Below are 13,011 nucleotides of genomic sequence, written 5' to 3' on the forward strand. Positions count from 1 at the left end.
GTTTTTTTTATAGAATGAGTTTACACGAAAATTTGTCTGTATCTTTTCGAAAGTCGAGGTTGAGTCAGAAGGCCACTCTGCTCCAACGACGCTTATCAAGTTTGTGTCGACATCATTTCTCTTGTTTGGAATTTTATAACATGGCTCATTTTCTATCTATTGAGGATTGTTGTGGTCTCTTTTGCTTGATAGTGGCATATTTCTAGTCATTTTTTTGTTACTTCATAACGACTTCTCTTTCATAATTGACACCCTTTTATTTTTTTTCGTGTTAAGACTCTTGGAGGTCTTCGAGTGATCTTTGTCTGTGTTTGATTGGGAGTTGTATGACGTCTCTGCAAAAGGAAAATTGGATCATATTCTTGCATGCTCACCGTGTGTGTCTTCAGTTTGGAGTTTCTTTTGGTTCTTTTAGAATGTTTCGTGCATTTGAACCTGAATATAGCCAAGGTGTCATGCTGATAGAAATTATATGGTGTGCTCTTCTTTTGATCGTGCGATGCGTGTATGGTCTTTCATTTATTGCTCTCAAGTTTTACCGGCTGAGAGGCATATTGAAAATACTTAGATTGGCAATTACTATATATATTCTTTTCCTAGAATTATTTCCTCTCCATCCATCGGGTCTATTCAAAGAATTAAGTTATTCAATTTTGATATAGAGGATAATTTGACATGTGATAGAGGATTTGGAGAATTTAAAGGTTTGAGGTGGAATTGGCATCGAACTTGCTAGAGGTATGGCAAAGATCGGTAAAAAATATTTTGGCTATATAGGAACCTGAGAGGTCATTGCTGCCATTGATTGGTATTTTGGCAACGTATTTACCTTTGTCATTCCTCTGTTTATTTATTTATTTTATTTTGACAAGCAAGTAATTTGGTGTGAGCTTTTGGAAGAAGAAAGGATTCATTCCCTCTTTGGCTTTGTATTGTTCATCAGAATTCCTCTGTGGAGTATAGAGCACTTAGTTTATTTTGTTGTAAGATATTATTTTTGTGTTTGGATTAATAAATTTTGGTCTGTATAATTTGTCATATTGTATGAGATTCATTATGTTCTGTTGAATAAACAATATTGCTCTATATATTCTGGATATGTTTTCTTATCATAATAGTAAAGGAAAGGAAAAGCATATACAACATAACCATGGTGGAATGATAGAATTGCATGAGGTTGCAGAGATAAGTATTGCATGGAATTGAAGAGATAAGTATTCTTATAATGCTATGAGATTTACATTAGCTGTAGAGGCATTATTCTGAATCTCTTTGTGTATGTATGAAATTAGACCACAAAGAGATAAGTATTTATGATTATATTGCTTGAAAGAGATTATTTTTAGTATTGATAGTCGATTTTAATAATCTCTTGGTTGTAGGATGCAACAAGATAAGGATTATAGCTCTAGAGGGAGATGTTGAGCTTTAGAGGGAGATTTTAGCTTCAGAGGGAGGCTTCGTAATTAAGAGGGAGTGCTTAAGAAATCCCCTTTATTCTCATTCATGATTGTGATGCTTGTGGTATTTGTAAAATTTGAGACTTAAATGGAACCAAGTCTTGCTTTTATTATGCTTATTTCTATTTTTGTGTGAATATATGAGATTGTAAGATCAGCTATGATAATTCTTTCACTATGAGATAGTGAATATCATGTTGAGAGAGTCCATGATGTCATCATGTTGAGAGATTCCGTGATGGGAGTTGGATGTCATGTTGAGAGATTCCATGACAGTTCACATTGAGAGTCCGTGAATAAAGGCTTAGCTGTGAGTCTTGCAAATCTTTTCACGTTGAGTGATTCCATGAACATGATTAATTGTTACAGGGTTTCATGTTGAGTGATTTCATGAACATGATTAATTGTTACAGGTTTTCATGTTGAGTGATTCCATGAACATGATTAATTGTTATAAGTTTCCATGTTGAGTGATTCCATGAATGAGTAATGTGTTACAGGTTTTCATGTTGAGTGATTCCATGAATATGAGTAATTGTTACAAGGTTTCATGTTGAGTGATTCCATGAATGTGATTGATTGTTATAGGGTTTCATGAATCTTATAGGATATATGGGATGAGATTTTATCATTAACATTTTGGTTGCAGTTGTTGTCGGTAGAAATTGTGTATCAGTTGACAGGTCCCTTCGGAAAGGAAATTGTGTATCAGCCGACGGGTCTCTTCGGAAAGGAAATTGTGTATCAGCCAACGGGTCCCTTCGGAAAGGAAATTGTATATCAATCGACAGGTCCCTTCGGAAAAGTTCTTGTTATGTAGCCGACGGGTAAATAGTTTGTAGCGACATGTTGTATGTGGCCGACAGACACCTTCGGGAAAGTTCTTCGAAAAGTATTTATAACCCCTTCGGGAAACATTGTAATCATAAGATCTTATCATCGAAGCATAATGTAATGTTCTGGCATATGCGAATAATAATGAGAGTTCTGCTGTTCGTGTTCGTGTTCTTTATCTGTGTGCAATTCTTAATTAACCTATGCGGTAAACAACAGTCTTGTGTGATTGTTCAGCTAAAGATCTCTCTCTGGCTAAGAGGGAGTGTTGAAGGTCGTAGCTATGATAGAGATCTCTATCGCTAAAAATATGAAAGTTATTACCGTTATTGTTACGTTCAGCTGAAAAGGACACTTTGCTTAAATTTTAATATTAAATGTAATGGCATGTGTCATTCGACATGCATTGAGGCATGGAAACTCAAAGAGTTGTTATTATATTTGTAATAAATAGTCTTGTTTTGGGAATATGGAGAGACCTTCAGTTGGAATGTGAAGAGTTTCTCCTTAAGTTATTTATATCGCATTAAGCAATAGGCATTGTACACTTAAATTTTATTCTCAATAAAATGATCTTTTGTTCTGTGGTTGGGTTTTTCCCTTTAGTTTCGAAGGGTTTTCCCAAGATATTTCTGGTGTTTGTTGTTTCTGTTTTGGGCTCTTTTCTCGTTGTTGTTGATCATCACTAATTTATGGGGTTAAAGTTTTAACATTCAAAAATCTCAATTCCTTCCCAATTGGCAACTTCAATTGTCAGTCCTTTCCAATTTACCGAATGTTTGGGAATCACCTTATTCCTCAGTCTCTTCTCTTTAACATTTAATATTTCAGGGTCTAATATCAAATTGTCCTCATAATTCTAATGGTGGCAACTCTCCTGAAGGCGTAATCTACAGTTCAATTGCCTTTTCAAGGCATGAAACATGAAATATATTGTGAATTCAAGCTCAATGGTATGCTGGAAACTTCTATAAAAGGACAATCCTGATGGTATGTCCTCAAATACCCCACTATGTTTATCTAAAATAATCTGAATCTGCATTATAACAATCCCTTTCTTAGTAACATTTTTGTTTGTGATAACACATTTCGTTGCCCATGCTACCGATCCATTACTATCTTTTTCCCATTATGTAGGAATGAGATTTCCTTCTTTTGGCGTTTTTGATCAAGAGAAGATAGTGTGTCTTTGACATGTTATTCTGTGTTGCTATGGTCAATAAACACCCATCAACACAATTGTGGCATATCATTAAAGAAGAGAGAAGGAACATAAACTTCTGTAAGAAATATAACGGTGGTTATGAAGATAGAGCCTATGTGGTGATTTTGATCTAGAGAGATAGTGTCTTTGACACTTTGTTCTGTATTGGTGTGGTTATAGAATACACATCAACACAACTGAGGTATATTGTCAAAGAAGAGAGGAGGAGCAGAAGCTTTCATAAGAAATATAGTGATTGTTGTGAAGTGTATTTAACAATAGAAGGCTCAGAGTCTTAGGGTGAGCAATGTATTGAGGATAGAGCTGCTACTTCTATTGACATAGCTGTAGGATGATTACAATGAACTAAGACTGGCATTTAGATACAGTGCAGGGAAGACATTGGACTCATGAAGGGTGTTTTGAATCACAAGATCAGAGTCGAGTATCAGAGATAAGTAGTTTATAGCCTTTTAGAGGCTGATTCCACCATTGCAATAGTGTTGATGCGAGTTTTGTATCACTTACATAACATATTAGGATTTGAATATTTGATACAGGATATCAAACATACAACTCCTCTCTTGAAAAGTTAATGCTCATGAGGCATGAGTATAACTCCAATGTTCCTTACATCATTGGATACTTGCTCAGTTTTATCGATGTGATTTGCTGGTAATCACGTAGGCAGCCTTACGCTATTCATTCAAGGATGACTTGGACTTTGGTGGAATGAAAGTGATGGTGACTCAGTTTGTGAAATGTGCGGACGCAGATAATGTTGATGGTCACGATGATGGAGGGTGTGTCTGCCGATGATGATGTTGATGGGAAAGCGATGGTTGTGGAAGGTGAATGGATGAGTTCTATCACTTGATCTACTCTAACTCGCTTCTCTAAGCTTCGACTACCCAACTACTCACTATTCTACTCTTACTCCTATGAATGGAAGGTTAGCAAACGGACGGGGATCGAACCTAATGAGAGCTGACCAGCGGCCTCACTTCCACAGGTGCAATGATTCAAAGGAATAATAGACTAGTTTACCACACAAAGCTTCCCAACCAGCCGCTAGGATGCTAGTGGCCTAGTATTGATCCCTATCAAACATTTACCAATGCTACCATACAACTATCCATCTACTTTAACTTCACTTAAACAACTTCAAATGCAACCAACTTAAAACAACTTGAAAGAAAATCTAACTAAGTGGAAGTAGAAAACATGCAATAACACCCAATGTTCTTGATCAACATGCCAATTGCAACAATGAAAAAGAGAGCATTTTGGTATTATCTTTGCAACAATTTCTCCGACCCCTTTACAAATGAGAGCAAATGGCCTTTTATAGGGGCCAGAAATACAATGGACGGTGGAGATCAAAACAAGATCAACAATCCAGATTGGATCCTCAAAACCCTAATTAGGGTTGCCACCCCATCGGCCAATGAGAAGCTGCCACCTCATCAATGGACCAATGAAAAAAGTGCAAAAAGTGGCAACCAATGAGAAGGCACCAGAATGGTGGCCAATCAAAAATAGACACTTGTCCTATTCTAGAAGAAAGGGGAAATTTGCCACTTGGGCTTACATCAAATGATCTAATATAAATCTTCCCTTTTCTTTCATTTTCTTAGCTAAGGAAATGAACTTAGCTAGCCTTTCGTTAACTTCTTCCATAGGAGGACAAGGTGTGTGTGCTTCGCCTTGAGTTCCGCTGTCTTTGCCACGCTATTCGCTGTTTGTATTTTTTTCATGATCCTTCTCATATTCTTTTGCAAATCCAATAAAAGCGCTGAGAGAGGGAAGGGTGCCTGAATGCTTTTTCTTGATAGCAACCTTTCCTAACTCATCCAACCTCGATCCAAAATTTGTCTCATTGACATCCTCTTCTTTGATATCTTCAAAATCAAGGGCTACGCCGTTGTCGCTCATCATGGTCACAGTGGAAGTGTCGATGCCTAGGCCGTGATGTGCAACTGCCTTTTGTATATCCTTTTATTGTACCATCATTGGTATTGGTTATTCGCCTCATTTTCGAGAAGAAGGGAGTTTTGGGTATCATATCCTCTTTGTCTTTTTTAGTGTTCGCCCACTTGGGATTCTTACTTGCACTATCATCCTCCATGCTCGTCGCCCTATTACGGGATGGTAGAGTAGTGGACCAAAAGGCAAGAAGAACCAAGCGGAGCAATCCTTAGCCTAGAACGAAAGATGGATATCTCAGCTTAAGCACTCCTCGCAACTCTAAATGATTTGAAATTACGTCTACCTATAGCCAAGGGGGATTGTCCTTCCTTCAGTCTGTCCCTCATCTGTATCATGTCCACTGTACAGATATTGGTGTCGGTTATTCACTTCATTTTCGAGGAGGAAGTATTGGGCGTCATATCCTCTTTGTCTTTCTTAGTGTTCGCCTGCTTGGGATTCTTACTTGCACTATTATCCTCCATGCTCGTCGTCCTATTACGGGATGGTAGAGTGGTGGATCAAAAGGCAAGAAGAACCAAGCGGAGCAATCCTTAGCCTAGAATGAAAGATGGATATCTCAGCTTAAGCACTCCTTGCAACTCTAGATGATGAAAATTCACCCTAACCGATAAACTTACAGCGACTTTTTGGAACCTAGGATATGACTTTCAAGAAGTTCAAATCCCTTTGCAAATCAGGAATTTACCATGCAATTCACCTCCAAATAAAATTACCCAACCTAGGGCAAAAATTGCAGCTTCTTGAAAAAAATCAGAATTTTATCTTCCACAAATTTCGGCTCCCACAAAATTCGGCCCCCACAAATTTCGCCTTCCACAAAATTCGGCTCCCACAAAATTTGGCTCCCACAAATTTCGCCTTCCACGAAATTCGGCTCCCACAAATTTCAGCTCCCACGTCTGAAAAAAATTTGCTCCTCCACAAAATTCGCCCACATGGAGAGGAAGAAATGATTTGTGAAAATGAAATGGGGAGGAGATTCCCTTTATAGCCAATTTTCTTTCTCCATAAAGCTGGCCTACATGGTCTAGGAGAAAACAAAAAACAAAAATTAAATTCAAGTTAAGGCCCACAATTAAATACTTAGCTTAAAAAAATTAATTTTGCCAACAGAAAATTGCACTTTTAAATTTACCAATTAGCTCCAATTGCAAAACGAAATTAAATGGTGCCCTGAGGGTGTTAAATATTTCCATTTAATGAGGATTTAGTAATTAATACGTCATTAAAATTTTATTTTGGCTAACCAAAAGTTATTTTTCAATAATAAATTACTAAATTCATTAAAAACTTAAAAGTTTTCAAGGCAAATTAATCCAATTAAAGTCAATTTTTTGCAATTTTCTACCAAATCGATTTTGCCAAGCTAAAAATTAAAAAATTAAAATTGCATTTAGAACCAAAAATCGATTTTTTGCATTTTTCCTCATTTCAACAAAATTAAAAAAATTTCACCAAAGAAAAATTTGAGATTTTCCAAAAACTTAAGTCTAATTAAAATTTCTCTTTTGAGAATTATCCAAATTTACAGAGTTAAGACCAAATTTTCAAAAGGAAACGCCTAAGTACAAAATTCACAACTTTATCCTGCCAAGTTGAAGTTAACTTAGAAAATTATTCGGCCTAGGGATAAAATTGATAGCTCTGGAAAATTAAGTTAAGAAAACCGGGTGAAAATAAGCTAAGCCTCTCCATATCTGTCTTGAAGGTGCCAAGGCGTGAAATTTTTCAAAACTCAAAATTGTTGGACAATCCAAAAATTTGCCAAGGCGATTAGAAAAAAGGGGGTCCCCAAAATTTTTGGGGCGATGGTGTGAAAACCTCACAACAAATAGTATTTCTGAAGATGTTTTCTAATAGAATCTATCTTCTGGGTTTCCCTCTTTGGTGTTTTTATCCACGAACCTTTGCTCAGATTGCTGTATTCGAGTCTTATATTCTTTCTGCAGTTGTGTTTTAGATTTATATTAAAGATCAGTAGGAAATGTATGTGTGTTCATGTTAGTTCGTGTTTTTGAATTTCACTGTACATTCATTGTAAGTTGCATCATCTCACAGTGCTTCTTTCTTAGCACGAAACTGTGAGAAACGTGTGATAACATAGACATAGATTAGTTTGGTGTGGAACTGAACAGTATTGTTAACCGCAACAACTTCCACAAAATTTTAACATGAACATCATTTTTTTAATGATTAAATTATTTAGGTTGGAGACTGACTTGGAGGAATGGAGCAAGTTATGGGAATTTTTTTTTCCAGTCTTGTGATTAAGATCTTATCAACCTTCACATGCATTCTGATTGGGAGTCCATTTTATTCATGCCATGCGTTTATGGTCATATTTACATGTGTCAGGGAGATAAAAATACAATTAGATTGTGTTGGACTAATATTTGAAAGGGGACAGGTTTATAGCCTTGGAATTATATGTATTGTAGTCCGATCACTTGCGACCCTTCGGAAATCAACATTAATGTAACCATTGTTGGAATGTGAAGTCATCATGGAGAGTCCAGCTTCTTTGGTTGAGTCCAAAAGTAATCACAGCAAAGCCATCTGCCAAAGGTGGGATTTGTTTTATACATATGTTTTTGTTGGTAGACTTACTATAAGTAGTAAGTTGTTATGGTGAAGTACAAAAATAGTAACTTTGACATGTGTTGTACATGTAGATTGTATGAGTCATACTGAATGTAGTGTAATTAAGACTCTGCAACTCAGTTGTTATATGCAACTTGAAGTCATGTTTGTTGTGACAATTTGAATAATATTGTAACTGTGAAGGTTCCTGAGAAATAATATTGAAAGATATGTGCTCCTGGTTTTTAACTGGTATAATTCACCAAGTTTTTCCATGCGAAATTTTGTGTTATGTGTGTTTGATCTTTTCTGTAATTTTCTACTTATATTAATTTCATAACCATCACATACTAATAGAGCTTGAATAGGATACATTGCACATTGATGACACATAAGTATTTTAATGTCTCCATATATGTAGGTCGGAGGAAACAATCATTTAACTAAAATAGTAATAAAGCTGCCATGAAACCTGATTGGAAGCCCTTATAGATCAACTTGTTTGAGCATTAGTTAGTTTCATTAAATGAACCATAATTGGAGCAACCAAAGTTTTTGCACTCTCTAAATTTTTATTTATATTGTTTACTATTTGTAAAAATAACAAAAAATATTAACTTTAATTTGATTGACAATTTTTTATGACTCTCCCTTTGTTTCAATAGGTTGCTAGTTTCTCTACGTCTGAGTGAAATTGGAGTTCATACTCCTTTATTCACTTGGTGAAACACAATCAATTGGCAGCAAGTAAAGCCGGGATAACTAGTTTATGTGCATTCCAACCTGCACCTTCTTAGTCATAGTCAAAATGAGTACAAGGAAGGGGGCATAAAGTTTTGGGATGTAGATCCAAAGAGAATTGATTTGGATTTTTCAGCTGAAACACAATCTTTACTGGATGTGCAAACAGATAGCAACTGTCCTTCTAGTGCAAGCGATTGTGGGGTTGCATGTGATTCTAACTGCATACATCATCTAATGTCAATGATGTTTCTGATATTGATGTTGATAAACTTATATGATGCATAATTAGTCCTACTAGAGTAACTAATAGATGTGTTATTTTAATGTTGAGCCAATAAACAATGAATTTCAATTCAATAAATGTATCATAAAATTCAAGTTTTGACATATTGAGAGCAAATTAGTGTTATCATATTTTGAATTTGTAATATTAATGACAGTTCTGAGTTTTGTTTATCATGCATGATGTGTTCTAAATTTTGAAGGCTGCAAATATTTATAGAGTTATAATTTTATTTTTTTATTGTTTTTCTTTATTAGCATACCCAACGTCCCCCCTAAAATGTGTTGTACCAGTGTACCGTACCCACGTACTGTACCCGTATCGGCAACTTAGGTTACAGCTTTATAGGCAGCCATCCATCAGGAAGAGTGTAGCTGAGAAGCTCAAGCCTTGCTATTACAACCCCTTTTGTGTGGTTAGATGCATGGGTGAGGTAGCCTATGATCTTGATTTGCCAGAGGACAACAGAGTTCATAATGTGTTTCATGTATTGCGCCTCACAAAGCCATTGGATAGGCATGTTGTCCCATTTTCTACTTTACCCCCACTGGATGATGAGGGGAGGTTAGAGTTGATCCTTGTGGCTATATTGGATACTAGGGAGAGGCATTTGTGTCGACAGATCATCAGAGAGTTTCTGGTGAAGTAGAAGGGTCTTTCAGATGAGCTTGAGGATATTCTTTAGCACCCCAAACTGCGATTGCTTGGGAACAAGCATTCTTAGGGAGGGAGGACTGTAATGTCCTCAATTTAGCAAGTTTGGGTAGCTTGATGATGTCAGTTCATCATTGTAACCCTCGTGAGCTGCCATTGTTTTTTGAGATCTCAGTGGAGTGACTTGCTATTTATGGTAAGTCAGTTTTGCAGAGCTTCTGTTTTTGGTAGTGCAGTTACGACACCCTGAGTCCAAGCTTCTTCAGTGATTGATTCGGGTTTATTTAATGTGTTAGATATTGCAAGTTATCATTTAAACATAATTTAATGAAGAACTTTATTACTTAATTGTTCTAATTTGATAGTGTAAAGTTGAAGCTTCATTAGTGAAAAGTGTGTCAATGATGCTCTTGGGTGTTTGGTGTATGGATGGAGCCACACTTCATTGATTGTTATAAAAAGGACTTCCTCTTGCAAATCGATCATGTTTAATGGTGCATTTTAATTGTATTTGATGAAGTTTCAAGGGATTCATCGTTGGGTTTGGTGGAAATCTGATATTCTCCACAAATTCAATTACACTTTGAGCTGGTCTATATATCAGTGAATCGTGCCTTCTGCTGAGTACAAGTTCTGCAATTTTGATTGATTCGTTTGGCACCGAGGTATACAAAATGTTCCTATTTTCTGTTGTGATTTGCATAGAAGGTGGAATCAAGCTGGGGGTTCAAGAGTTTTGCAATTCCCTGTCATTAACGCCACTGGGAAGTGTCCACAAACAAGCTGCGATTTCTTTTACTGAGGCAGTGTTGAATCTAGTGTAGCTGCATTTGAATTCAAGGGTGATTTCTCAATTGTGTGCTAGCTGCATTCACTATCTCTGGCAGCGTTTTCAGACCAGGAGGAGCAATCAATTAATTGGTGGCGTGACATTACATGTTCAGCTGCAAGTTGCTACCTAATGTCAGCTATCAATTACAGGTTTCATTTTAATTAAGTTCTGGCCTTACAAATTGCAATTGGTAGATTTGTATTTAAACAAAGTTAGCATTTGTGGCGATTTGTTTTGAGTAATTGTATTTGTTTTCTCAAGTACTTCTATATATTCTAAAAATACAAAAAAAAGCATATAAATATCCAAAACAACAAAAAAATTACAAATACTTTCAAAAAAAACAAACAACCAATTCTACATCATATTTGAAGAGAGCCAGCAGGGCTTCGTACAGGATTTCAGTTCTTTGTGTGAGATATATATGTTGCTCTGTAGCACAATGGCAGTAAATGTTTAATTCTCAGGGATCCATAACAACATTCCAATATAATCTGGTTTTTCTTCGCTGTATGGTTGACTTACATGAGCAGATAATAAAATCTAGAAAGGTTTAATTTATATAAGATTGTCAATGCTTTGCAGGTTGTGCTAGTCATGTGATGTAGTATGTATCTAGGTCTTCATATTTGCTAGTTTTGCCAAGAGATTTCAAGGACCTAAATTGAAAATAAGTTTAATAGCTTGGTACACATGCAAAAAGTGGAATAAATCTAAAAATGCAAAATAAACAAAATGCGTGTTTGTTACAGACACTTGTTCTTAAATGTAGCAAATTTTTTTTTTATCAATTTTTAATTTAATAAATTTCTAGATACTTTGTTGCCACCACATTTGTTTGGATCACAAACTCAGAGGCATAGACTCCGAAAAATTTATAGGGTATGTTCTAGAATTTAAGTCCTTTTTAGTCCTTCCTACCTCATTTGCCATGCCTTTCAGGAATGCCATTTGGCACATCACGTAAAGGGACAAGCTAAGTCAAACTGGCTATCAAGTGAAAAAATACAAAGGAAAATCAAGCAGGCAGCAAAAACATAAATTGAGTAAAACTGGAAACCATTAATAAAACAGAGGTTGGTTATTATTATTTTGGACTTATTTTTGGTTTAGGTTTTTGTTGTTATATTGCTATGTTTTTCCTGGATTTTTCTGTGCTGCAATGTTTATGTTAGAAAAGATTGCTAGATTCATAACGACTTTGTGTTTTCTATTTGTATGAAAGAGGCAAGTCAATCCTTTAATGTGACCAAGTTGAAGACATAATATTGCCTGTACCATTTATATATGTTTGTGATCAGTTTTCTTTCTTTGATGTAGGTACGTAAACAGATTTGGCCCGGGATTGGTGATTTACTGGTTTGGGTTCATTGATGAGCTCAATGATCATTCAGATATTTTATTATTGGATCATTTTCCTAGTGACAATGAACTGTACTGCTTGACTAGGTTGGATGTACGGCCCCAACTGTGACAGGTGTATTTTGGAGCATGGCTTACTTAAGGAATTCCCAAAAAATCTCCTGTGTTCACATCCATTGACTTTTTATTCTTTGAAGAGAAGAGAACAAGATAAGGCCATTGATCTGTTTATAAAATCTCAGCTGATGCAGGACTCTAGTAAATTCTTAAATATCATTTCAAGTTGCATGTCTTAGTTTCTTAAAGTAGGAACTTTGATAACTTAACATGAATGATGCCTGGAAGTTTTCATGGCAAAATTGAGACACAGTATTCATAATTTATAACTGTTTTTACTTGCAAGAGACAAACCTTTCCAAAGTTACATAGTTTGTACTACTCTTTCCTTGTTAACTTGGATCATATCCCAAGTAAATAAGGGCTTTCTTCAATGAAAATACACTGGATCAAAGAAACTGATCCATTAGACGATTGGGGATTTTTTTGACTATTTTTACTACTGCACAGTTATATACTGGACCGTTCATTTGCTACCCTCCCTCCTTTGAGTAAAAAACCACCTAGATTTAAGGCTTTGTTTTCCTTTATGCTGATTCCTACTGGTTGTCTGTTGATGCTAGTCCAAGAATTATTGCCTATTTTGTGATCCATATAGGTTTTGGAAAATGTATTTCAGTAGAATCCAGTAAAAAAAAACAAATCACAAATAAGGCAGTGAACATATTTTTCCTCCACTTTGGGGGTTCAAGGTTTAAATTTGAGTTTTCTGAGTTTTGCAAGTGTATATTTTTGTTTTTGATCCCAAATTTCTTTGAGAAAATTTCATTTGCATTAACAAGTAGTAACTGTTTGAATCAATTTCTTGATATTGATTTAGTCATGATGGAGGGTCAAATGGAAGACCATTCCGCCATTTAGCTTGACCTTAAGATCTAAGTAACAACCATTTAGATCTGATAAAATAATATACAAAATAAAAACAGAGCATATACATAGAGAAATTGAT

General features: G+C 35.7%; 1 protein-coding gene across 5 annotated transcripts in view; it reads left to right on the plus strand.

Annotated features, from left to right (window-relative positions):
* The window catches only part of LOC149528263 (uncharacterized), a 36,822-nt gene extending 24,346 nt beyond the window's left edge, over positions 1 to 12,476 (plus strand). For 2 of the 5 annotated variants that reach the window (XM_089810357.1, XM_089810359.1), the window contains exon 4: positions 11,904 to 12,476. In XM_089810357.1, coding sequence (XP_089666483.1) covers positions 11,904 to 12,057 — 154 coding nt within the window. In that variant the 3' untranslated portion in view covers positions 12,058 to 12,476. Of the gene's footprint in view, positions 1 to 11,525; positions 11,660 to 11,903 lie in introns of all 5 variants that reach the window. The other 3 variants (XR_016358846.1, XR_016358847.1, XM_089810358.1) reach the window with 3 other exon arrangements.
* Positions 12,477 to 13,011: the final 535 nt, after the last annotated feature.

Source organism: Cupressus sempervirens, chromosome 11, assembly GCF_028749045.1.
Source record: "Cupressus sempervirens isolate cs-2001-9-10 chromosome 11, ASM2874904v1, whole genome shotgun sequence".
In the NCBI taxonomy this organism is placed as follows: domain Eukaryota; kingdom Viridiplantae; phylum Streptophyta; class Pinopsida; order Cupressales; family Cupressaceae; genus Cupressus; species Cupressus sempervirens.